Genomic DNA, 25,293 nt, shown 5'->3' with positions numbered 1-25,293 from the left:
ATATCTGCCCCACTCTCAGTGAAATCAGTAGTACTGCTACGTTTTACACAGTAATAATATATATCTGCCTCACTCTCAGTGAAATCAGTAGTACTGCTAGGTTTTATACAGTAATAATATATATCTGCCTCACTCTCAGAGAAATCAGTAGAACTGCTAGGTTTTACACAGTAATAATATATATCTGTCTCACTCTCAGAGAAATCAGTAGTACTGCTAGGTTTTACACAGTAATAATATATATATCTGCCTCACTCTCAGTGAAATCAGTAGAACTGCTAGGTTTTACACAGTAATAATATATATCTTCCTCACTCTCAGGTGCAACCTGAATAACCATGGTTTTCCCTGCTCTATGCCTGGGCTGAGGCAGGAGGTACATTACAACTGTTTTCAGGTGCAACCTGAATAACCATGGTTTTCCCTGCTCTATGCCTGGGCTGAGACAGGAGGTACATTACAACTGTTTTCAGGTGCAACCTGAATAACCATGGTTTTCCCTGCTCTATGCCTGGGCTGAGACAGGAGGTACATTACAACTGTTTTCAGGTGCAACCTGAATAACCATGGTTTTCCCTGCTCTATGCCTGGGCTGAGACAGGAGGTACATTACAACTGTTTTCAGGTGCAACCTGAATAACCATGGTTTTCCCTGCTCTATGCCTGGGCTGAGGCAGGAGGTACATTACAACTGTTTTCAGGTGCAACCTGAATAACCATGGTTTTCCCTGCTCTATGCCTGGGCTGAGGCAGGAGGTACATTACAACTGTTTTCAGGTGCAACCTGAATAACCATGGTTTTCCCTGCTCTATGCCTGGGCTGAGGCAGGAGGTACATTACAACTGTTTTCAGGTGCAACCTGAATAACCATGGTTTTCCCTGCTCTATGCCTGGGCTGAGACAGGAGGTACATTACAACTGTTTTCAGGTGCAACCTGAATAACCATGGTTTTCCCTGCTCTTTGCCTGGGCTGAGGCAGGAGGTACATTACAACTGTTTTCAGGTGCAACCTGAATAACCATGGTTTTCCCTGCTCTATGCCTGGGCTGAGGCAGGAGGTACATTACAACTGTTTCAGATGCAACCTGAATAACCATGGTTTTCCCTGCTCTATGCCTGGGCTGAGGCAGGAGGTACATTACAACTGTTTTCAGGTGCAACCTGAATAACGATGGTTTTGGGAAAGAGATTTAACGATGCTCCTATGAAGGTTAACTTTGCCTTAATATGCGGTTGGGAAACTGGTCCCAGATCAGTTCACAGAACATTATATTATTTATTAAATGTGTTTATGTGACCTTCATTTAACTGGTCCCAGATCAGTTCACAGAACATTATATTATTCATTAAATGTGTTTATGTGACCTTCATTTAACTGGTCCCAGATCAGTTCACAGAACATTATATTATTTATTAAATGTGTTTATGTGACCTTCATTTAACTGGGTCAGATGAACAAATTCTTTTACAATGACGTCCGACACCGGCCAAATCTGGACGACACTGGGCCAAACCTGGACGACACTGGGCCAAACCTGGGCGACACTGGACCAAACCTGGACGACACTGGGTCAAACCTGGACGACACTGGGCCAAACCTGGGTGACACTGGGCCAAACCTGGACGACACTGGGCCAAACCTGGGGGTGACACTGGGTCAAACCTGGACGACGCTGGGCCAAACCTGGACGACGCTGGGCCAAACCTGGTTTTCCCGACGCTCTAAACCTGGGCGCTGGGCTGAGGCAAACCTGACGACGCTGGCCAAACCTGGTTTTCGACGCTGGGCCAAACCTGGACGACGCTGGGCCAAACCTGAGACGACACTGGGCCAAACCTGGTCCGACGCTGGGCCAAACCTGGACGACACTGGGCCAAACCTGACGACACTGGGTCAAACCTGGACGACACTGGGCCAAACCTGGACGACACTGGGCCAAACCTGACGCCACTGGGCCAAACCTGGACGACACTGGGCCAAACCTGGACGACGCTGGGCCAAACCTGGACGACACTGGGCCAAACCAGGACGCCGCTGGGCCAAACCTGGACGACACTGGGCCAAACCTGGACGACACTGGGCCAAACCTGGACGACACTGGGCCAAACCTGGACGACGCTGGGCCAAACCTGGATGCCGCTGGGCCAAACCTGGATGACACTGGGCCAAATTGTGCGCCGCCCTATGAGACTCCCAATCACAGCCGGATGTGATACAGCCTGGAATCAAACCAGGGTCTGTAGTGACACCTCTATCACTGTGATGCACTGTCTTAGACCACTGTGATACAACCTGGAATCAAACCAGGGTCTGTAGTGACACCTCTATCACTGTGATGCAGTGCCTTAGACCACTGTGATACAGCCTGGAATCAAACCAGGGTCTGTAGTGACACCTCTATCACTGTGATGCAGTGCCTTAGACCACTGTGATACAGCCTGGAATCAAACCAGGGTCTGTAGTGACACCTCTATCACTGTGATGCAGTGCCTTAGACCACTGTGATACAGCCTGGAATCAAACCAGGGTCTGTAGTGACACCTCTATCACTGTGATGCAGTGCCTTAGACCGTTGCGCCACTGAGAAGCCCATTATAGGCCCTACCAGTAGGTAGGAAGGTTCTTAACGATGAACTGAGCTTTAAGATGCTGTCGGGAAAACGGTCTCAGATCAGTTCTAATAACGTTGCAGCAGGACAGAGCATGTAGCCTCGGCCTGATAACTGATCAGAGCTCAAACCTACTCTGACTATTGAATGTCTGATGACGACCTAACTTTCTGTTCCCCCCTCTTTCTTCAGCAAGCTTTGTTCTGCCTTTATCTAGGCTGGTAGTGATAGAGAGATGAGACCTGGGTTCTATCAGGTGGTCTATATATATATATATATATATAGTGGCAGTAGTAGTGGCTGGTAGTGATAGAGAGATGAGACCTGGGTTCTATCAGGTGGTCTATATATATATATATATATATATAGTGGCAGTAGTAGTGGCTAGTAGTGATGGAGAGATGAGACCTGGGTTCTATCAGGTGGTCTATATATATATATATATATATATATATATATATATATATATAGTGGCTAGTAGTGATGGAGAGATGAGACCTGGGTTCTATCAGGTGATCTATATATATATATAGTGGCTAGTAGTGATGGAGAGATGAGACCTGGGTTCTATCAGGTGGTCTATATATATATATATATATATATATATATAGTGGCTAGTAGTGATGGAGAGATGAGACCTGGGTTCTATCAGGTGATCTATATATATATATAGTGGCTAGTAGTGATGGAGAGATGAGACCTGGGTTCTATCAGGTGGTCTATATATATATATATAGTGGCTAGTAGTGATGGAGAGATGAGACCTGGGTTCTATCAGGTGGTCTATATATATATATATATATATAGTGGCAGTAGTATTGGCTAGTACTGATAGAGAGATGATACCTGGGTTATATCAGGTGGTCTATATATATATATAGTGGCAGTAGTAGTGGCTAGTACTGATAGAGAGATGAGACCTGGGTTATATCAGGTGGTCTATATATATATATATATATATATATATATATATATATATATATATATATATATATAGTGGCTAGTAGTGATAGAGAGATGGGACCTGGGTTCTATCAGGTGGTCTATATATATATATATATATAGTGGCAGTAGTAGTGGCTGGTAGTGATAGAGAGATGAGACCTGGGTTCTATCAGGTGGTCTATATATATATATATAGTGGCTAGTCCTGATAGAGAGATGGGACCTGGGTTCTATCAGGTGGTCTATATATATATATAGTGGCAGTAGTAGTGGCTGGTAGTGATGGAGAGATGGGACCTGGGTTCTATCAGGTGGTCTATATATATATATATATATATATATAGTAGCAGTAGTAGTGGCTAGTAGTGATGGAGAGATGGGACCTGGGTTCTATCAGGTGGTCTATATATATATATATATAGTGGCTAGTACTGATAGAGAGATGGGACCTGGGTTCTATCAGGTGGTCTATAAATATATATATAGTGGCAGTAGTAGTGGCTAGTACTGATAGAGAGATGAGACCTGGGTTCTATCAGGTGGTCTATATATATATATATATATATATATATATATATAGTAGCAGTAGTAGTGGCTAGTAGTGATGGAGAGATGAGACCTGGGTTCTATCAGGTGGTCTATATATATATATATAGTGGCAGTAGTATTGGCTAGTACTGATAGAGAGATGAGACCTGGGTTCTATCAGGTGGTCTATATATATATCCCACACACTGCTCTCTCTCTCTGCTCCCTCTCTCTCCCACATTCTCTGCTCTCTCTCTCTCTGCTCTCTCTCCCACACTGTGCTCTCTCTCTCTCTGCTCTCTCTCCCACATTCTCTGCTCTCTCTATCTCTCACTTTCTCTATCTTAACACTGGTGCAGTTTGGACAATCACCACTTGATGATGTTAAACCAGAAGTGATGAAAACAACATCACTGCAGAGAGAGAGAGAGAGAGAGAGAGTCTAATATACTGATATACAGTAACATTCAGAAAGTATTCAGACCCCTTGACTTTTTCCACATTTTGTCACGTTACAGCCTTATTCTAAAATGGATTAAATGTGTTTTTCCCCTCATCAATCTACACACAATAACCCAGAATTACAAAGCAAAACTACTTATTTTATGTGTGAACAGTTTTATTTAAAAAAAACTTAGATATCACATTTACATAAGTATTCAGACCCTTTACTCAGTACTTTGTTGAAGCACCTTTGGCAGCGATTACAACCTTGTGGATGAAGGTGCTTGAACAAAGTACGGATGTGGGAGAGAGAGCAGAGAGAGAGAGAGCAGAGTGTGGGAGAGAGAGGGAGCAGAGAGAGAGAGCAGTGTGTGGGAGAGAGAGAGAGAGCAGAGAGAGAGCAGAGTGTGGGAGAGAGAGAGCAGAGTGTGGGAGAGAGAGAGAGAGCAGAGTGTGGTAGAGAGAGAGAGAGCAGAGTGTGGGAGAGAGAGAGAGCAGAGTGTGGTAGAGAGAGAGAGCAGAGAGAGAGCAGAGTGTGGGAGAGAGAGAGCAGAGAGAGAGCAGAGTGTGGGAGAGAGAGAGCAGAGAGAGAGAGCAGAGAGAGAGAGCAGAGAGTGTGGGAGAGAAAGAGAGCAGAGAGTGGGAGAGAGAGAGAGCAGAGTGTGGTAGAGAGAGAGAGCAGAGAGAGAGCAGAGTGTGGGAGAGAGAGAGCAGAGAGAGAGCAGAGTGTGGGAGAGAGAGAGCAGAGAGAGAGAGCAGAGAGTGTGGGAGAGAGAGAGAGCAGAGAGTGGGAGAGAGCAGAGAGTGTGGGATGGAGAGAGCCTAGAGAGAGGGAGCAGAGAGAGACAGCAGATAATGAGAGCAGAAAGAGAGAGAGCAGAGAGCAGGCTGAGAGAGCAGAGAGAGCGGAGAGCAGAGAGACAGATCAGGGAGAGCAGAGGGCAGAGAGAGCAGAGAGCAGAGAGCAGAGAGACCAGAGGAAGTGAGAGAGCAGAGAACAGAGAGAAGAGAGAGCAGAGAGGGCAGAGAGAGGGCAGAGAAAGAGAGAGAGCAGAGAGAGCAGAGAGAGAGAGGGCAGAGAGAGCTGAGAGCAGAGAGACAGATCAGGGAGAGCAGAGGGCAGAGAGAGCAGAGGGAGAGAGAGAAAGCAGAGAGAGAGAGAGGGAGCAGAGTGAAGAGAAAAGAGAGCAGAGGGAGAGAGAGCAGAGAGCAAATAGAACTCTGTAAAATCAATAAACAAATGTTATTCACAATTAACAGGCCTTTTCTTGATTCAAGTATGTTTTATTATGAAAAGTACAATATATCCTTGTTTACTTGTACAACTATGAAGCGTATGTCCATATATAATTGTATATAATTGTACAATTTGTTATTCAACATAAAATACATGTTATTGTAAGAGGTCCTGGGTCAACGTCACAATTATAGGAAGACACGCATGTGTGTGTGTGTCCAATGTGTGTGTCCAGTGTGTGTGTGTGTGTGTGTGTATCCAGTCTGTGTGTGTGTTCAGTGTGTGTGTGTGTGTGTGTGTGTGTTTTTTTTTGTTTGTCCAGTGTGTGTGTGTGTGTGTGTGTGTGTGTGTGTGTGTGTGTGTGTGTGTGTGTGTGTGTGTGTGTGTGTGTGTGTGTGTGTGTGTGTTGTTTGTCCAGTGTGTGTGTTCAGTGTGTGTGTGTCCAGTGTGTGTGTGTGTTCAGTGTGTGTGTTTTTGTCCAGTGTGTGTGTGTGTGTGTGTGTGTGTGTGTGTGTGTGTGTGTGTGTGTGTGTGTGTGTGTGTGTGTGTGTGTGTGTGTGAGTCCAGTGTGTGTGTTTGTCCAGTGTGTGTGTGTGTCCAATTGTGTGTGTGTGTGTTCAGTGTGTGTGTGTGTGTGTGTCTAGCGTGTGTGTTTGTGTCTAGCGTGTGTGTGTGTGTGTTTGTGTCCAGCGTGTGTGTGTGTTTTTGTTTGTCCAGTGTGTGTGTGTGTGTGTGTTTGTTCAGTGTGTGTGTGTTTGTGTCCAGCGTGTGTGTGTGTATTTTTGTTTGTCCAGTGTGTGTGTTTGTGTGTTTGTCCAGTGTGTGTGTGTGTTTGTCCAGTGTGTGTGTGTGTGTTTTTGTCCAGTATGTGTGTGTGTGTGTTTGTGAGTCCAGTGTGTGTGTATGTGTGTCCATTGTGTGTGTTTGTGTGTTCAGTGTGTGTGTGTGTCTAGCGTGTGTGTGTGTGTGTGCGTTCAGTGTGTGTGTGTGTTCAGTGTGTGTGTGTTCAGTGTGTGTGTGTGTGTGTGTTCAGTGTGTGTGTGTGTGTCCAGTGTGTGTGTTCGTGTGTTCAGTGTGTGTATGTGTTGTCAATATGTGTGTGTGTCTTGCGTGTGTGTGTGTGTTCAGTGTGTGTGTGTGTCTTGCGTGTGTGTGTGCGTTCAGTGTGTGTGTGTGTTCAGTGTGTATGTGTGTTCAGTGTGTGTGTGTGTGTGTGTGTGTGTGTTCAGTGTGTGTGTGTGTGTGTGTGTGTCCAGTGTGTGCGTTCAGTGTGTATATGTGTTGTCAGTGTGTGTGTGTGTCCAGCGTGTGTGTTTTAGTTTGTCCAGTGTGTGTGTGTGTGTTTGTCCAGTGTGTGTGTTCAGTGTGTGCGTGTGTTTGTGAGTCCAGTGTGTGTGTTCAGTGTGTGTGTGTGTGTGTGTGTGTGTGTGTGTGTGTGTGTGTGTGTGTGTGTGTGTGTGTGTGTGTGTGTGTGTGTGTGTGTGTGTGTGTGTGTGTGTCCAGTGGGGGTGTTATTATTTCAGGGACACTGATTCACCATCATCCCAAACCCAAAACCCTGGATAGAGGGGCTCAGTGAATGTGGAGGTGAATGTGATCAGGTGGGTCAGTGTGTCAGAGGAGGCTCTATAGAAGGACAGAGTGCCGGCTGGCCAGTCCAGATACACTCCTACTCTGTGGGAGCTGGAGGAGGGGACGTCTATGGTAGTGGGATTACTATTGTTCCAGGCAGAGTAACTGTTGTCAGAGCAGTCCAGACTCCAGGACTTGTCATTGTGTCCAAGACAACAGTCCTCAACCCCTCCTCTCCTGTTGATTCCTTTATATGTCACTCCTATAACAGCCCCTCTCCCACTCCACTCTACCTCCCAGTAACAGCGCCCAGTCAGACCCTCTCTACACAGCACCTGTCTACAGCCCTCAAATCTCTCTGGGTGATCAGGATACGGCTGCTCCTCTGTCCTCCATGTCACCTTTCTGTTCTCCTCAGACAGAGAGAGGAATCTGTTTACTGTGTTTAGGTCCAGTGTGAGATCACAGACATCTGATGGATGAAACCAGACACAATATTAGAAATCATCATCATTCACATTAGAATGTTAACTCACTTTTCACTAATTCATTTAATGTAGATGTTTCTAGGTATCAAAAGGAGAAGTTAAGGTAACTTGAGACTTGTTGAATGATCATATGTTATACTGTATGGTAATATAAAACACACTTATTCACATTAATTACACACACACACACACACACACACACACACACACACACACACACACACACACACACACACACACACACACACACACACACACACACACACACACACACACACACACACACACACACACACACACACATTGTCAAAGCAACTCTTTGTAAAATGTGGTTTCTGCTTCTGTAGAACTACAGCTGATATTTAATATGACCAAGTCAGTAATGATGTTGGTCTTTGACTTTGACTTAACTTGAATTAAGACTTATTCTTAGTCATATTCTTCACAGCAGTCAACACTCACATTTTCTAAGTCCAGGTTTCATTCTGTTCTCTCCACCATGTTCCACACTGTAGCGGTAAGCAGAAGAACAGACAGTCATTGAGGGATACACCTGAACTCACACACACATGTTTGTGCCCAGTGTGTGTGTCCAGTGTGTGTGTCCAGTGTGTGTGTCCAGTGTGTGTGTCCTGTGTCACTCTCACACAGTCAGCATATAACTTTGTCCAAGTGGTGTTCAGAATGTTTGTCTTAACCAGCCTGATAAGTCCAACATGTCTGATATGAACATTGACATAAACCCTCTACATACTTGAGTTTCTCCAGTCTGCAGTGTGGATCCTCCAGTCCAGCAGAGAGCAGTCTGACTCCTGAGTCTCCTGGGTGATTGTAGCTCAGGTCCAGCTCTCTCAGGTGTGAGGGGTTTGACCTCAGAGCTGAGACCAGAGAAGCACAGCCTTCCTCTGTGACTAGACAGCCTGACAGCCTGCAAAGAGTCAAATCATATTAAAATCACACTGATATTCTTTGGTGGTGAAAATAGTGGCAGTATATTTTTCTACATATTCAGATATATCACTGTCCTGAAAGCTGCCGTATCTATTAATAAATTAACATATCATTATTATAAATGATCAAAGTATTGCCTGTTTTTGTAGAGAAAGAAATATATAGTACGAATATGTGAGTAGACTGACCAGACCAGTTTAAAAAGCAGTATCAGTCAGAAGACAGACAGTGAGGAATCAGATTTAGATTGTATTGAGTATACAGTCCACACCATATCTATTTAGACAGTGAGGTATCAGATTTAGATTGTATTGAGTATACAGTCCACACCATATCTATTTAGACAGTGAGGTATCAGATTTAGATTGTATTGAGTATACAGTCCACACCATATCTATTTAGACAGTGAGGTATCAGATTTAGATTGTATTGAGTATACAGTCCACACCATATCTATTTAGACAGTGAGGTATCAGATTTAGATTGTATTGAGTATACAGTCCACACCACATCTATTTAGACAGTGAGGTATCAGATTTAGATTGTATTGAGTATACAGTCCACACCATATCTATTTAGACAGTGAGGTATAAGATATAGATTGTATTGAGTATACAGTCCACACCATATCTATTTAGACAGTGAGGTATCAGATTTAGATTGTATTGAGTATACAGTCCACACCACATCTATTTAGACAGTGAGGTATCAGATTTAGATTGTATTGAGTATACAGTCCACACCATATCTATTTAGACAGTGAGGAATCAGATTTAGATTGTATTGAGTATACAGTCCACACCATATCTATTTAGACAGTGAGGTATCAGATTTAGATTGTATTGAGTATACAGTCCACACCATATCTATTTAGACAGTGAGGTATCAGATTTAGATTGTATTGAGTATACAGTCCACACCATATCTATTTAGACAGTGAGGAATCAGATTTAGATTGTATTGAGTATACAGTCCACACCATATCTATTTAGACAGTGAGTATCAGATTTAGATTGTATTGAGTATACAGTCCACACCATATCTATTTAGACAGTGAGGTATCAGATTTAGATTGTATTGAGTATACAGTCCACACCATATCTATTTAGACAGTGAGGTATCAGATTTAGATTGTATTGAGTATACAGTCCACACCATATCTATTTAGACAGTGAGGAATCAGATTTAGATTGTATTGAGTATACAGTCCACACCATATCTATTTAGACAGTGAGGTATCAGATTTAGATTGTATTGAGTATACAGTCCACACCATATCTATTTAGACAGTGAGGTATCAGATTTAGATTGTATTGAGTATACAGTCCACACCATATCTATTTAGACAGTGAGGAATCAGATTTAGATTGTATTGAGTATACAGTCCACACCATATCTATTTAGACAGTGAGGAATCAGATTTAGATTGTATTGAGTATACAGTCCACACCATATCTATTTAGACAGTGAGGAATCAGATTTAGATTGTATTGAGTATACAGTCCACACCATATCTATTTAGACAGTGAGGAATCAGATTTAGATTGTATTGAGTATACAGTCCACACCATATCTATTTAGACAGTGAGGTATCAGATTTAGATTGTATTGAGTATACAGTCCACACCATATCTATTTAGACAGTGAGGAATCAGATTTAGATTGTATTGAGTATACAGTCCACACCATATCTATTTAGACAGTGAGGAATCAGATTTAGATTGTATTGAGTATACAGTCCACACCATATCTATTTAGACAGTGAGGAATCAGATTTAGATTGTATTGAGTATACAGTCCACACCATATCTATTTAGACAGTGAGGAATCAGATTTAGATTGTATTGAGTATACAGTCCACACCATATCTATTTAGACAGTGAGCTATCAGATTTAGATTGTATTGAGTATACAGTCCACACCATATCTATTTAGACAGTGAAGCTGATATTTTAAATGTGGCTCTATACTCCAGCATTTTTGATTTCAGATCAAATGTTTCATATGAGGTGACAGTATATAATGTCACCTTTTATTTGAGGATATTTTAATACATATCTGTTTCAACATTTAGAAAAATAAAAGCACTTCATGTATCTAGTCCCCCATTTGAAGAAGTCTTAAGTATTCTGACCAATTTAAAGTAGTCAAAGGTAATTGGTCCCATATTCATTGAAATTTGGTCGTAAAGTCATTGTTTGCATTTGCAGTGTGTTTTGGTTGTGTTTTTGGTTGTGTTTTGCCCAATAATAAAATGGTGGATGATGAGTGGAGTACTTTTCTGTCTAAGAGAGTAGATAACATGTTTCTAAACAATAATAAATTAATCCTGATGATGCCATGATTAAGAAAAATCATGAAAGAATCATGAATAATAATGAGTGAGGGAGTTAGAGAGACTACAACAAAACATGTTAACCTCTCACCATTACCAATAACAGAGGATACAACAAAACATGCTAACCTCTCACCATTACAATTAACAGAGGATACATCAAAACATGCTAACCACTCACCATTACCAATAACAGAGACTACAACAAAACATGCTAACCTCTCACCATTACCAATAACAGAGGCTACAACAAAACATGCTAACCTCTCACCATTACCAATAACAGAGACTACAACAAATCATGCTAACCTCTCACCATTACCAATAACAGAGACTACAACAAAACATGCTAACCTCTCACCATTACCAATAACAGAGGCTACAACAAAACATGCTAACCTCTCACATTACCAATAACAGAGACTACAACAAATCATGCTAACCTCTCACCATTACCAATAACAGAGACTACAACAAAACATGCTAACCTCTCACCATTACCAATAACAGAGGCTACAACAAAACATGCTAACCTCTCACCATTACCAATAACAGAGGCTACAACAAAACATGCTAACCTCTCACCATTACCAATAACAGAGGATACAACAAAACATGCTAACCTCTCACCATTACCAATAACAGAGGCTACAATAAAACATGCTAACCTCTCACCATTACCAATAACAGACGACAACAAAACATACTAACCTCTCACCATTACCAATAACAGAGACTACAACAAAACATGCTAACCTCTCACCATTACCAATAACAGAGGATACAACAAAACATGCTAACCTCTCACCATTACCAATAACAGAGGCTACAACAAAACATGCTAACCTCTCACCATTACCAATAACAGAGACTACAACAAAACATGCTAACCTCTCACCATTACCAATAACAGAGACTACAACAAAACATGCTAACCTCTCACCATTACCAATAACAGACGACAACAAAACATACTAACCTCTCACCATTACCACTAACAGACTACAACAAAACATACTAACCTCTCACCATTACCACTAACAGACGACAACAAAACATACTAACCTCTCACCATTACCACTAACAGACTACAACAAAACATACTAACCTCTCACCATTACCACTAACAGACGACAACAAAACATACTAACCTCTCACCATTACCACTAACAGACTACAACAAAACATACTAACCTCTCACCATTACCACTAACAGACGATACAACAAAACATGCTAACCTCTCACCATTACCACTAACAGACTACAACAAAACATACTAACCTCTCACCATTACCACTAACAGACTACAACAAAACATACTAACCTCTCACCATTACCACTAACAGACGACAACAAAACATACTAACCTCTCACCATTACCAATAACAGACTACAACAAAACATGCTAACCTCTCACCATTACCAATAACAGACGACAACAAAACATACTAACCTCTCACCATTACCAATAACAGAGGCTACAACAAAACATACTAACCTCTCACCATTACCAATAACAGAGGATACAACAAAACATGCTAACCTCTCACCATTACCAATAACAGAGACTACAACAAAACATGCTAACCTCTCACCATTACCAATAACAGAGACTACAACAAAACATGCTAACCTCTCACCATTACCAATAACAGAGACTACAACAAAACATGTTAACCTCTCACCATTACCAATAACAGGAGAGGTTAGCATTATTTTCTGACCTTTGTGCCTCTATAACTTTGTAATTCGCCATTATTCAAGTGAATTCAACAAGTTAGTAGAATTACAAGCTTGATGTAATCACTGCAGGCATGAAACATGGGACCAAATACCATAAAAAATTGAGTAAATGATTTTGTCCAAATAATTTTGACTTTTTCAAATGGGACCACTACATACATAGAGTGCTTTCATTTCTAAACGGTCAAATATATAAGTATGAAAACCTTTTTTTGTTTCACCTTTATTGTTTTAACCAGGTAGGCCAGTTGAGAACACCTTTATTTAACCAGGTAGGCCAGTTGAGAACACCTTTATTTAACCAGGTAGGCCAGTTGAGAACAAGTTCTCATTTACAACTGCAACCTGGCCAAGACAAAGCAAAGCAGTGTGACACAAACAACAACAGAGTTACACATGGAGTAAACAACAACACAGAGTTACACATGGAATAAACAACAACACAGAGTTACACATGGGATAAACAACAACACAGAGTTACACATGGAGTAAACAACAACACAGAGTTAGACATGGAATAAACAACAACACAGAGTTACACATGGAGTAAACAACAACACAGAGTTACACATGGAGTAAACAACAACACAGAGTTACACATGGAGTAAACAACAACACAGAGTTACACATGGAATAAACAACAACACAGAGTTACACATGGAGTAAACAACAACACAGAGTTACACATGGAGTAAACAACAACACAGAGTTACACATGGAGTAAACAACAACACAGAGTTACACATGGAGTAAACAACAACACAGAGTTACACATGGAATAAACAACAACACAGAGTTACACATGGAGTAAACAACAACACAGAGTTACACATGGAGTAAACAACAACACAGAGTTACACATGGAATAAACAACAACACAGAGTTACACATGGAATAAACAACAACACAGAGTTACACATGGAGTAAACAACAACACAGAGTTACACATGGAGTAAACAACAACACAGAGTTACACATGGAATAAACAACAACACAGAGTTACACATGGAGTAAACAACAACACAGAGTTACACATGGAGTAAACAACAACACAGAGTTACACATGGAATAAACAACAACACAGAGTTACACATGGAGTAAACAACAACACAGAGTTACACATGGAATAAACAACAACACAGAGTTACACATGGAGTAAACAACAACACAGAGTTACACATGGAATAAACAACAACACAGAGTTACACATGGAGTAAACAACAACACAGAGTTACACATGGGATAAACAACAACAACAGAGTTACACATGGGATAAACAACAACACAGAGTTACACATGGAATAAACAACAACACAGAGTTACACATGGGATAAACAACAACACAGAGTTACACATGGAGTAAACAACAACACAGAGTTACACATGGAATAAACAACAACACAGAGTTACACATGGAGTAAACAACAACACAGAGTTACACATGGAGTAAACAACAACACAGAGTTACACATGGAGTAAACAACAACACAGAGTTACACATGGAGTAAACAACAACACAGAGTTACACATGGAATAAACAACAACACAGAGTTACACATGGAGTAAACAACAACACAGAGTTACACATGGAGTAAACAACAACACAGAGTTACACATGGAATAAACAACAACACAGAGTTACACATGGAGTATCAAATCAAATCAAATCAAATTTATTTATATAGCCCTTCGTACATCAGCTGATATCTCAAAGTGCTGTACAGAAACCCAGCCTAAAACCCCAAACAGCAAACAATGCAGGTGTAAAAGCACGGTGGCTAGGAAAAACTCCCTAGAAAGGCCAAAACCTAGGAAGAAACCTAGAGAGGAACCGGGCTATGTGGGGTGGCCAGTCCTCTTCTGGCTGTGCCGGGTAGAGATTATAACAGAACATGACCAAGATGTTCAAATGTTCATAAATGACCAGCATGGTCGAATAATAATAAGGCAGAACAGTTGAAACTGGAGCAGCAGCACAGTCAGGTGGACTGGGGACAGCAAGGAGCCTTCATGTCAGGTAGTCCTGGGGCACGGTCCTAGGGCTCAGGTCAGTTGAAACTGGAGCAGGAGCATGGCCAGGTGGACTGGGGACAGCAAGGAGTCCTCATGTCAGGTAGTCCTGGGACATGGTCCTAGGGCTCAGGTCCTCCGAGAGAGAGAAAGAAAGAGAGAAGGAGAGAATTAGAGAACGCACACTTAGATTCACACAGGACACCGAATAGGACAGGAGAAGTACTCCAGATATAACAAACTGACCCTAGCCCCCGACACATAAACTACTGCAGCATAAATACTGGAGGCTGAGACAGGAGGGGTCAGGAGACACTGTGGCCCCATCCGAGGACACCCCCGGACAGGGCCAAACAGGAAGGATATAACCCCACCCACTTTGCCAAAGCACATCCCCCACACCACTAGAGGGATATCTTCAACCACCAACTTACCATCCTGAGACAAGGCCGAGTATAGCCCACAAAGATCTCCGCCACGGTACAACCCAAGGGGGGCAACCCAGACAGGCCGACCACAACAGTGAATCAACCCACCCAGGTGACGCACCCCCCCAGGGACGGCACGAGAGAGCCCCAGCAAGCCAGTGACTCAGCCCCGTAACAGGGTTAGAGGCAGAGAATCCCAGTGGAAAGAGGGAACCGGCCAGGCAGAGACAGCAAGGGCGGTTCGTTGCTCCAGAGCCTTTCCGTTCACCTTCCCACTCCTGGGCCAGACTACACTCAATCATATGACCCACTGAAGAGATGAGTCTTCAGTAAAGACTTAAAGGTTGAGACCGAGTTTGCGTCTCTGACATGGGTAGGCAGACCGTTCCATAAAAATGGAGCTCTATAGGAGAAAGCCCTGCCTCCAGCTGTTTGCTTAGAAATTCTAGGGACAATTAGGAGGCCTGCGTCTTGTGACCGTAGCGTACGTGTAGGTATGTACGGCAGGACCAAATCAGAGAGGTAGGTAGGAGCAAGCCCATGTAATGCTTTGTAGGTTAGCAGTAAAACCTTGAAATCAGCCCTTGCTTTGACAGGAAGCCAGTGTAGAGAGGCTAGCACTGGAGTAATATGATCAAATTTTTTGGTTCTAGTCAGGATTCTAGCAGCCGTATTTAGCACTAACTGAAGTTTATTTAGTGCTTTATCCGGGTAGCCGGAAAATAGAGCATTGCAGTAGTCTAACCTAGAAGTGACAAAAGCATGGATTAATTTTTCTGCATCATTTTTGGACAGAAAGTTTCTGATTTTTGCAATGTTACGTAGATGGAAAAAAAGCTGTCCTCGAAATGGTCTTGATATGTTCTTCAAAAGAGAGATCAGGGTCCAGAGTAACGCCGAGGTCCTTCACAGTTTTATTTGAGACGACTGTACAACCATTAAGATTAATTGTCAGATTCAACAGAAGATCTCTTTGTTTCTTGGGACCTAGAACAAGCATCTCTGTTTTGTCCGAGTTTAATAGTAGAAAGTTTGCAGCCATCCACTTCCTTATGTCTGAAACACATGCTTCTAGCGAGGGCAATTTTGGGGCTTCACCATGTTTCATTGAAATGTACAGCTGTGTGTCATCCGCATAGCAGTGAAAGTTTACATTATGTTTTCGAATAACATCCCCAAGAGGTAAAATATATAGTGAAAACAATAGTGGTCCTAAAACAGAACCTTGAGGAACACCGAAATGTACAGTTGATTTGTCAGAGGACAAACCATTCACAGAGACAAACTGATATCTTTCCGACAGATAAGATCTAAACCAGGCCAGAACTTGTCCGTGTAGACCAATTTGGGTTTCCAATCTCTCCAAAAGAATGTGGTGATCGATGGTATCAAAAGCAGCACTAAGGTCTAGGAGCACGAGGACAGATGCAGAGCTCTCGGTCCGATGCCATTAAAATGTCATTTACCACCTTCACAAGTGCCGTCTCAGTGCTATGATGGGGTCTAAAACCAGACTGAAGCATTTCGTATACATTGTTTGTCTTCAGGAAGGCAGTGAGTTGCTGCGCAACAGCCTTCTCTATAATCTTTGAGAGGAATGGAAGATTCGATATAGGCCGATAGTTTTTATATTTTCTGGGTCAAGGTTTGGCTTTTTCAAGAGAGGCTTTATTACTGCCACTTTTAGTGAGTTTGGTACACATCCAGTGGATAGAGAGCCGTTTATTATGTTCAACATAGGAGGGCCAAGCACAGGAAGCAGCTCTTTCAGTAGTTTAGTTGGAATAGGGTCCAGTATACAGCTTGAAGGTTTAGAGGCCATGATTATTTTCATCATTGTGTCAAGAGATATAGTACTAAAACACTTGAGCGTCTCTCTTGATCCTAGGTCCTGGCAGAGTTGTGCAGACTCAGGACAACTGAGGTTTGGAGGAATACGCAGGTTTAAAGAGGAGTCCGTAATTTGCTTTCTAATAATCATAATCTTTTCCTCAAAGAAGTTCATGAATTTATCACTGCTAAAGTGAAAGTCATCCTCTCTTGGGGAATGCTGCTTTTTAGTTAGCTTTGCCACAGTATCAAAAAGGAATTTCGGATTGTTCTTATTTTCCTCAATTAAGTTAGAAAAATAGGACGATCGAGCAGCAGTAAGGGCTCTTCGGTACTGCACGGTACCGTCCTTCCAAGCTAGTCGGAAGACTTCCAGTTTGGTGTGGCGCCATTTCCGTTCCAATTTTCTGGAAGCTTGCTTCAGAGCTCGGGTATTTTCTGTGTACCAGGGAGCTAGTTTCTTATGAGACATTTTTTTAGTTTTTAGGGGTGCAACTGCATCTAGGGTATTGCGCAAGGTTAAATTGAGATCCTCAGTTAGGTGGTTAACGGATTTTTGTCCTCTGGCGTCCTTGGGTAGGCAGAGGGAGTCTGAAGGGCATCAAGGAATCTTTGTGTTGTCTGTGAATTTATAGCACGACTTTTGATGTTCCTTGGTTGGGGTCTGAGCAGATTATTTGTTGCAATTGCAAACGTAATAAAATGGTGGTCCGATAGTCCAGGATTATGAGGAAAAACATTAAGATCCACAACATTTATTCCATGGGACAAAACTAGGTCCAGCGTATGACTGTGACAGTGAGTGGGTCCAGAGACATGTTGGACAAAACCCACTGAGTCGATGATGGCTCCAAAAGCCTTTTGGAGTGGGTCTGTGGACTTTTCCATGTGAATATTAAAGTCACCAAAGATTAGAATATTATCTGCAATGACTACAAGGTCTGATAGGAATTCAGGGAACTCAGTGAGAAACGCTGTATATGGCCCAGGAGGCCTGTAAACAGTAGCTATAAAAAGTGATTGAGTAGGCTGCATAGATTTCATGACTAGAAGCTCAAAAGACGAAAACGTCATTTTTTTTTGTAAATTGAAATTTGCTATCGTAAATGTTAGCAACACCTCCGCCTTTGCGGGATGCACGGGGATATGGTCACTAGTGTAGCCAGGAGGTGAGGCCTCATTTAACACAGTAAATTCATCAGGCTTAAGCCATGTTTCAGTCAGGCCAATCACATCAAGATTATGATCAGTGATTAGTTCATTGACTATAATTGCCTTTGAAGTAAGGGATCTAACATTAAGTAGCCCTATTTTGAGATGTGAGGTATCATGATCTCTTTCAGTAATGACAGGAATGGAGGTGGTCTTTATCCTAGTGAGATTGCTAAGGCGAACACCGCAAACAACAACACAGAGTTACACATGGAATAAACAACAACACAGAGTTACACATGGGATAAACAACAACACAGAGTTACACATGGAGTAAACAACAACACAGAGTTACACATGGAGTAAACAACAACACAGAGTTACACATGGAATAAACAACAACACAGAGTTACACATGGAGTAAACAACAACACAGAGTTACACATGGAGTAAACAACAACACAGAGTTACACATGGAATAAACAACAACACAGAGTTACACATGGAGTAAACAACAACACAGAGTTACACATGGAGTAAACAACAACACAGAGTTACACATGGAGTAAACAACAACACAGAGTTACACATGGAGTAAACAACAACACAGAGTTAGACATGGAATAAAAGTTATTTCAATGTAGCAATTAACACTGGATTTTTAGTTGTGCAGAAGAGGATGTGCAAGTAGAAATATTGGTGTGCAAAAGAGCAGAAAAACAAAAACAAATCTGGGGATGAGGTTGGTAGTTGGTTGGATGGGCTATTTACAGATGGGCTGTGTACAGCTGCAGCGATCGGTAAGCTGATGCTGAAAGTTAATGAGGGACATAATAAGTCTCCAACTTCAGCGATTTTAGCAATTCATTCCAGTCATTGGCAGCAGATAACTGGAAGGAAAGGCAGCCAAAGGAGGTGTTGGCTTTGGGGATGACCAGTGAAATATACCTGCTGGAGCGCGTGCTACTGGTGGGTGCTGCTATGGTGACCAGTGACAGTGAGCTGAGATAAGGCGTGGCTTTACCTAGCAAAGACGTATAGATGACCTGGAGCCAGTGGGTTTGGCAACGAATATGTAGCGAGTACAAGCCAACGAGCATACAGGTCGCAATGGTGGGTAGTATATGGGGCTTTGGTGACAAAACGGATGGCACTGTGAAAGACTGCATCCAATTTGCTGAGTAGAGTGTTGGAGGCTATTTGGTAAATGACATCGCCCAAGTCAAGGATCGGTAAGATAGTCCGTTTTACGAGGGTATGTTTGGCAGCATGAGTGAAGGAGGCTTTGTTGCGAAATAGGAAGCTGATTCTAGACTTAATTTTGGTTCAAAGATGTTTAATATTGTGTCTGGAAGGAGAGTTTACAGTCTAGCCTCTTGCTCCTACTTGAGACGCTTGCGTCCCATCTAGAGCTCTGGAAATGCAAATGCGCTACGCTAAATGCTAATAGTATTAGTTAAAACTCAAACGTTCATTAATAATAATAATACACATGCAGGGTAATGAATTAAAGCTACACTCGTTGTGAATCCAGGCAACAAGTCAGATTTTTAAAATGCTTTTCGGCGAAAGCATGAGAAGCTATTATCTGATAGCATGTAACACCACAAAAGACCCGCAGGGGACGTAAACAAAATAATTAGCATATTCGGCGCTACACAAACCGCACAAATGAAATATAAAACATTCATTACCTTTGACCATCTTCTTTGTTGGCACTCCTAGATGTCCCATAATCACTATTGGGTCTTTTTGTCGATTAAATCGGTCCATATATAGCCTAGATATCGTTCTATGTAGACCGTGTGATCAACGAAAAAAAACAGGGTTTCATAACGTAACGTCATTTTTTAAAATTCAAAAAGTCGACGATAAACTTTCACAAAACACTTCGAAATACTTTTGTAATGCAACTTTAGGTATTAGTAAACGTTAATAAGCGATCAAATTAATCACAAGACGAAGTATATTCTATAGTTGTCCGTCTGGAAAAATGTCCGGCTAGAAACTCAACCAAAATATCCGGTCCTAGACCTGAAGAACTGTGCTGCCTTGCATGTGTTTGACCAAGAAACAAATCGTAGGCAAATGACAAGACTCTAGACACCGTGTGGAAGCTGTAGGTATTGCAACCTCGGCCCCATTAAATGTGGTTCACCTTTATCAATGGGTTCAAGTCGCGCAGGGATATATTTTTCCATTTTCAGTGACCAGATTTTCCTGCGCTTTCCGATGAAACGCACGTTATGTTATAGCCACAGCCGTGATTTAACCAGTTTTATAAACGTCTGAGTGTTTTCTATCCACACATACTAATCATATGCATATACTATATTCCTGGCATGAGTAGCAGGGCGCTGAAATGTTGCACGATTTTTAACAGAATGTTCAAAAAAGTAGTGGGTAGGAGTAACAGGCTAGCCAGACACCTAGGTATTTATAGTTATCCACATATTCTAAGTCAGAACTGTCCAGGGTGGTGATGCTAGTTGGGCAGGCGGGTGCGGGCAGTGATTGGTTGAAGAGCATGCATTTCGTTTAACTAGCATTTAAGAGGAGATGGAGGCCACAGAAGGAGTGTTGTATGGCATTGAAGCTCGTTTGGGGTCTTGTTAACACAGCGCCCAAATAAGGGCCAGATGTAAACAGAATGGTGTCGTCTGCGTAGAGGTGGATCAAATAATCACCCGCAGCAAGAGAGACATCATTGACATATACAGAGAAAATAATCGTCCCGAGAATTGAACCCTGTGGATCCCCCATAGAGACTGCCAGAGGTCTGGACAACAGGCCCTCCGATTTGACACACTGAACTCTGTCTGAGAAGTAGTTGGTGAACCAGGCGAGGCAGTCATTTGAGAAACCAAGGCTGTTGAGTCTTCCAATAAGAATATGGTGATTGACAGAGTCGAAAGTCTTGGCCAGGTTGATGAAGACAGCTGCATAGTACTGTCTATTATCGATGGAAGTTATGATATCATTTGTGACCTTGAGCATGGCTGAGGTGCAGCCGTGACCAGCTCGGAAACCAGATTGCATAACAGAGAAAGTATGGTGGGATTCGAAATGGTCGGTGATCTGTTTGTTCACTTGGATTTCAAAGACTTTAGAAAGGCAGGGCAGGATGGATATAGGTCTGCAACAGTTTGGGTCTAGAGTGTCTCCCCATTTGAAGAGGGGATGACCACTGCCTCTTTCCAATCTCTAGGGATCTCAGACGATACGAAAGAGGTCGAACAGACTAGTAATAGGGGTTGCAACAATGGCAGCGAATACTTTTTTACGAAGAGAGGGTCCAGATTGTCTAGACCAGTTGATTTTGGGGGGTGCAGAGCTTTTGGCTGGGTTTGGGGTCGCCAGGTGGAAAGCATGGCCAGCCGTAGAGAAATGCTTCTTGAAATTGTCAATTATCGTGGAATTATTGGTGGTGACAGTGTTTCCTAGTCTCAGTGCAGTGGGCAGCTGGGAAGAGGTGCTCTTATTCTCCATGGACTTTACAGTGTCCCAAAACTTTTTGGAATTAGTACTGCAGGGATGAAAATTTCTCTTTGAAAAAGCTAGCCTTTGCTTTGCTAACTGACTGGGTATGTTGGTTCTTGACTTCCCTGAAAAGTTGCATATCGCGGGGACTATTCGATGCTAGTGCAGTACGCCACAGGATATGTTTCTGCTGGAAAAGGGCAGTCAAGTCTGGAGTGAACCAAGGGCTACATCTCTTCTTAGTTCTATATTTTTTGAAAGGGGAATGCTTATTTTAGATTTTTATTTAAAAGTATATATATTTTACCTTTATTAACTCGGCAAGTCAGTTAAGAACTAATTCTTATTTACCATGACCGGCCAAACTCTGGCGACACTGGGCCAATTGTGCGCCGCCCTAGGATGCCGCCCTATGCCGTGATTGGGAGAATCTCTCAATCACGGCTGGTTGTGATACAGTGTCGTCTGTATCACAACCAGGCATTGTCTACTGACGGGATGAGGTCAATATCTTTCCAGGATACCCGGGTCAGGTCAATTAGAAAGGCCTGCTCGCTGAAGTGTTTTAGGGAGCGTTTAACAGTGATTAGTGGTAATCGTTTGACCGCGGACCCCATAATGGACGCTGGCAACGAGGCAGTGATTACTGAGATCCTGGTGGAAAAAGGTGACATTCTGTACTGTCTCCTAATATGAAACATTCCATCTCAAATCCAAAATGCTGGAGCAAAGCACCACATTTAAAACTGTAATCTTCACTGTCCAAACACATATGGTGTGGACTATGTGTGTCTGGTAAACACATGTGGATCTGGTGAACAGTTATCACTTGTTGACCAACTACAGGAATACTGACCTCAGAGTCTCCAGTTTACAGTGGGGATTCTCCAGTACAGCAGAGAGCAGCTCCACTCCTGAATCCTTCAGGTCATTGTTACTCAGATCCAGCTCTCTCAGGTGTGAGGGGTTTGACTCCAGAGCTGAGACCAGAGAAGCACAGCCTTCCTCTGTGACTCCACAGCCTGACAGCCTGACAAAGATATCATCATGACTTCACAAACACACTGTTAATTTAACACCAGTAGTGTAGAAGGACAATGGCAGATGCATTTGGTTTATTCTCTCAAATAACATATAGATTCATCTTCCGTCTCCTAGAATTGTCTGGTCATAATGATATACTAATGTGAAAATCAATGCATTTATTCAATGTGTTTTTCAAAATATATATTATACATATTATATTACATATTTTACTCTAAACTGAATATTTCTTCCTGATGATTAGTTCTTAAATGTCATTTTATTTACTCACAGAACAGCTCTGGAGGCTTTGACCACTGGCAGCAGCCTTAGAAGACCTTCCTCTGATCTGGAGAATTTCTTCAGGTCAAACACATCCAGCTCCTTTTCTGAAGTCAGCAACACAAAGACCAGAGCTGACCACTGTGCAGGTGACAGGTTGTGTTCTGAGAGACTTCCTGATCTCAGGTATCTTTGGATCTCCTCCACTAGAGAATGGTCATTCAGTTCATTCAGACAGTGGAACAGATTGATGCTCCTCTCTGGAGAGGGATTCTCCCTGATCTTCTTCTTGATGTACTTGATTGTTTCTTCATGGCTCTGTGAGCTGCTTCTTGTCTTTGTCAGTAGACCTCGTAAGTGCTTCTGATTGGACTCCAGTGAGAGGCCCAGAAGGAAGCGGAGGAAAAGGTCCAGGTTTCCCGTCTCACTTTGTAAGGCTTTATCCACAGCACTCTTGAAGACAGTAACTTCAGGCTTGTCTCTGAACAGCGAAGCAAAGATGCTGGACTTTGTTTGCGGTTCGGCCATTAGATTCTCATTGTTGTTGATGAATGAGAGGAACACATATACAGCAGCCAGAAACTCCTGAATGCTCAGATGAACAAAGCAGTACACCTTGTCCTGGTACAGCCCACATTCCTCTTTAAAGAGCTGTGTGCACAATCCTGAGTACACTGAGGCTTCGTTGACATCAATGCCAGCCTCTTTCAGGTCTTCTTCATAGAAAATCAGATTGCCCTTCACAAGCTGCTGAAAAGCCAGTTTTCCCAGTGACAGAATGCTCTCTTTATTCCAGTGTGGACCTGTCTCTTCTTTCCCAAGATACTTTTCATTCTTCTGTTTGGTATGAAACATCCACAAGGTGTGTGTACATCTCAGTCAGAGTCTTGGGCATCTCTTCTCTCTTATGTTTCAGCATGTATTCAAGGACTGTTGCAGAAATCCAACAGAAGACTGGAATGTGGCACATGATGTGGAGGCTCCTTGATGTCTTTATGTGTGAGATGATTCTGCTGGCCAGGTCCTCATCACTGAATCTCTTCCTGAAGTACTCCTCCTTCTGTGGGTCATTGAACCCTCGTACCTCTGTCACCTGGTCAACACACCCTGAAGGGATCTTATTGGCTGCTGCAGGTCGGGTAGTTATCCAGAGGAGAGCAGAGGGAAGCAGATTTCCCTTGATGAGATTTGTCAGCAGAACATCCACTGAGGTTGACTCTGTGACGTCACAACAGATCTTGTTCTTCTGGAAGTCTAGGGGCAGTCGGCACTCATCCAGACCATCAAAGATGAACACAACTTTGTACTTGTCATAGTTGGAGATTCTTGATTGTTTGGTTTCCATTGAGAAGTGATTGAGAAGTTCAATGAAAGTGTGTTGATCCGCTTTCATCAAATTCAGCTCCCGAAAAGGGAATGAAAACACAAATTGGACATCCTGATTTGCTTTTCCTTCAGCCCAATCCAGAATGAACTTCTGCACAGAGACTGTTTTTCCAATGCCAGCGACTCCCTTTGTCATCACAGTTCTGATAGGTTTGTCTTGTCCAGTTAAGGGTTTGAAGATGTCGTTGCATTTGAATGGAGTCTCTGGTCTTGCTTGTTTCCTGGTTGTTGTCTCAATCTGTCTCAGCTCATGTTCATTATTGACCTCTCCTGTTCCACCCTCTGTGATGTAGAGCTCTGTGTAGATCTTATTGAGAAGTGTTGGGTTTCCTTGTTTAGCGATCCCCTCAAATACACATTGAAACTTCTTCTTTAGATTAGATTTGAGTTCACGTTGGCAAATCACAGCAAGCTCATCTGAATGAAGAAACACCACAGAGGATATTAATATTACGTCTGTTTTAATGTCTACAGTATTGTAGGACTATTATAAAGTTTTTTTTTTTAATCAATAATGACTAATTATGTATACATTTCAATCAGGACTGACTAATCAGAATACTATTATGTTACTGTATAGATGTATGAATTTTCTTTTAAACCTAGTACTGAATATAATGTGTGTAAATATAATCAAGAATTACAACAATGACTGTCTGGCTAGAATGCTGATCTACACAGGAAGACCTTGGCTCGGTCATAAATGATCTAAAGTGGTGGGAGAACTATAACCTATACTGTACTATAACTATACAGCCATTGTACTATACTAACTATACAGCCATTGTACTATACTATAACTATAGAGCCATTGTACTATACTGTACTATAACTATAGAGCCATTG

The 25,293-nt window shown here is 42.2% G+C and overlaps 1 protein-coding gene and 2 long non-coding RNA genes across 6 annotated transcripts in view; 1 reads left to right on the top strand and 2 right to left on the bottom strand.

Annotated features, from left to right (window-relative positions):
* Nucleotides 1–6,257: 6,257 nt before the first annotated feature.
* Nucleotides 6,258–25,293, bottom strand: part of LOC127925164 (NLR family CARD domain-containing protein 3-like) — a 43,857-nt gene continuing 24,821 nt past the window's right edge. Inside the window, 6 exon segments of the mRNA XM_052509936.1 lie at nucleotides 6,258–7,810; nucleotides 8,289–8,335; nucleotides 8,581–8,754; nucleotides 22,613–22,786; nucleotides 23,072–23,910; nucleotides 23,912–24,864. Of these exon segments, the coding sequence (XP_052365896.1) occupies nucleotides 7,281–7,810; nucleotides 8,289–8,335; nucleotides 8,581–8,754; nucleotides 22,613–22,786; nucleotides 23,072–23,910; nucleotides 23,912–24,864 (2,717 nt within the window). The 3' untranslated portion in view covers nucleotides 6,258–7,280.
* LOC127925166 (uncharacterized) lies at nucleotides 9,404–11,045 on the top strand. The gene is made up of 2 exons (XR_008119905.1): nucleotides 9,404–9,835; nucleotides 9,954–11,045. It is a non-coding gene; the product is annotated as an uncharacterized LOC127925166 (long non-coding RNA).
* LOC127925165 (uncharacterized) lies at nucleotides 11,205–14,799 on the bottom strand. Of its 4 annotated transcripts, XR_008119904.1 has the most exons (4): nucleotides 12,612–14,799; nucleotides 12,395–12,566; nucleotides 11,824–12,306; nucleotides 11,205–11,376 (listed from the first exon to the last, which is right to left on the bottom strand). It is a non-coding gene; the product is annotated as an uncharacterized LOC127925165 (long non-coding RNA). The 4 variants fall into 4 exon arrangements; XR_008119903.1 differs by having other exon boundaries at nucleotides 12,352–14,799; XR_008119901.1 differs by having other exon boundaries at nucleotides 12,395–14,799.

The sequence above is a fragment of the Oncorhynchus keta genome, unplaced genomic scaffold (genome assembly GCF_023373465.1).
Source record: "Oncorhynchus keta strain PuntledgeMale-10-30-2019 unplaced genomic scaffold, Oket_V2 Un_contig_5211_pilon_pilon, whole genome shotgun sequence".
NCBI lineage: Eukaryota > Metazoa > Chordata > Actinopteri > Salmoniformes > Salmonidae > Oncorhynchus > Oncorhynchus keta.
The sequence above is the reverse complement of the archived record's forward strand: the minus strand, read 5'-3'. Positions and strand labels throughout refer to the sequence as shown.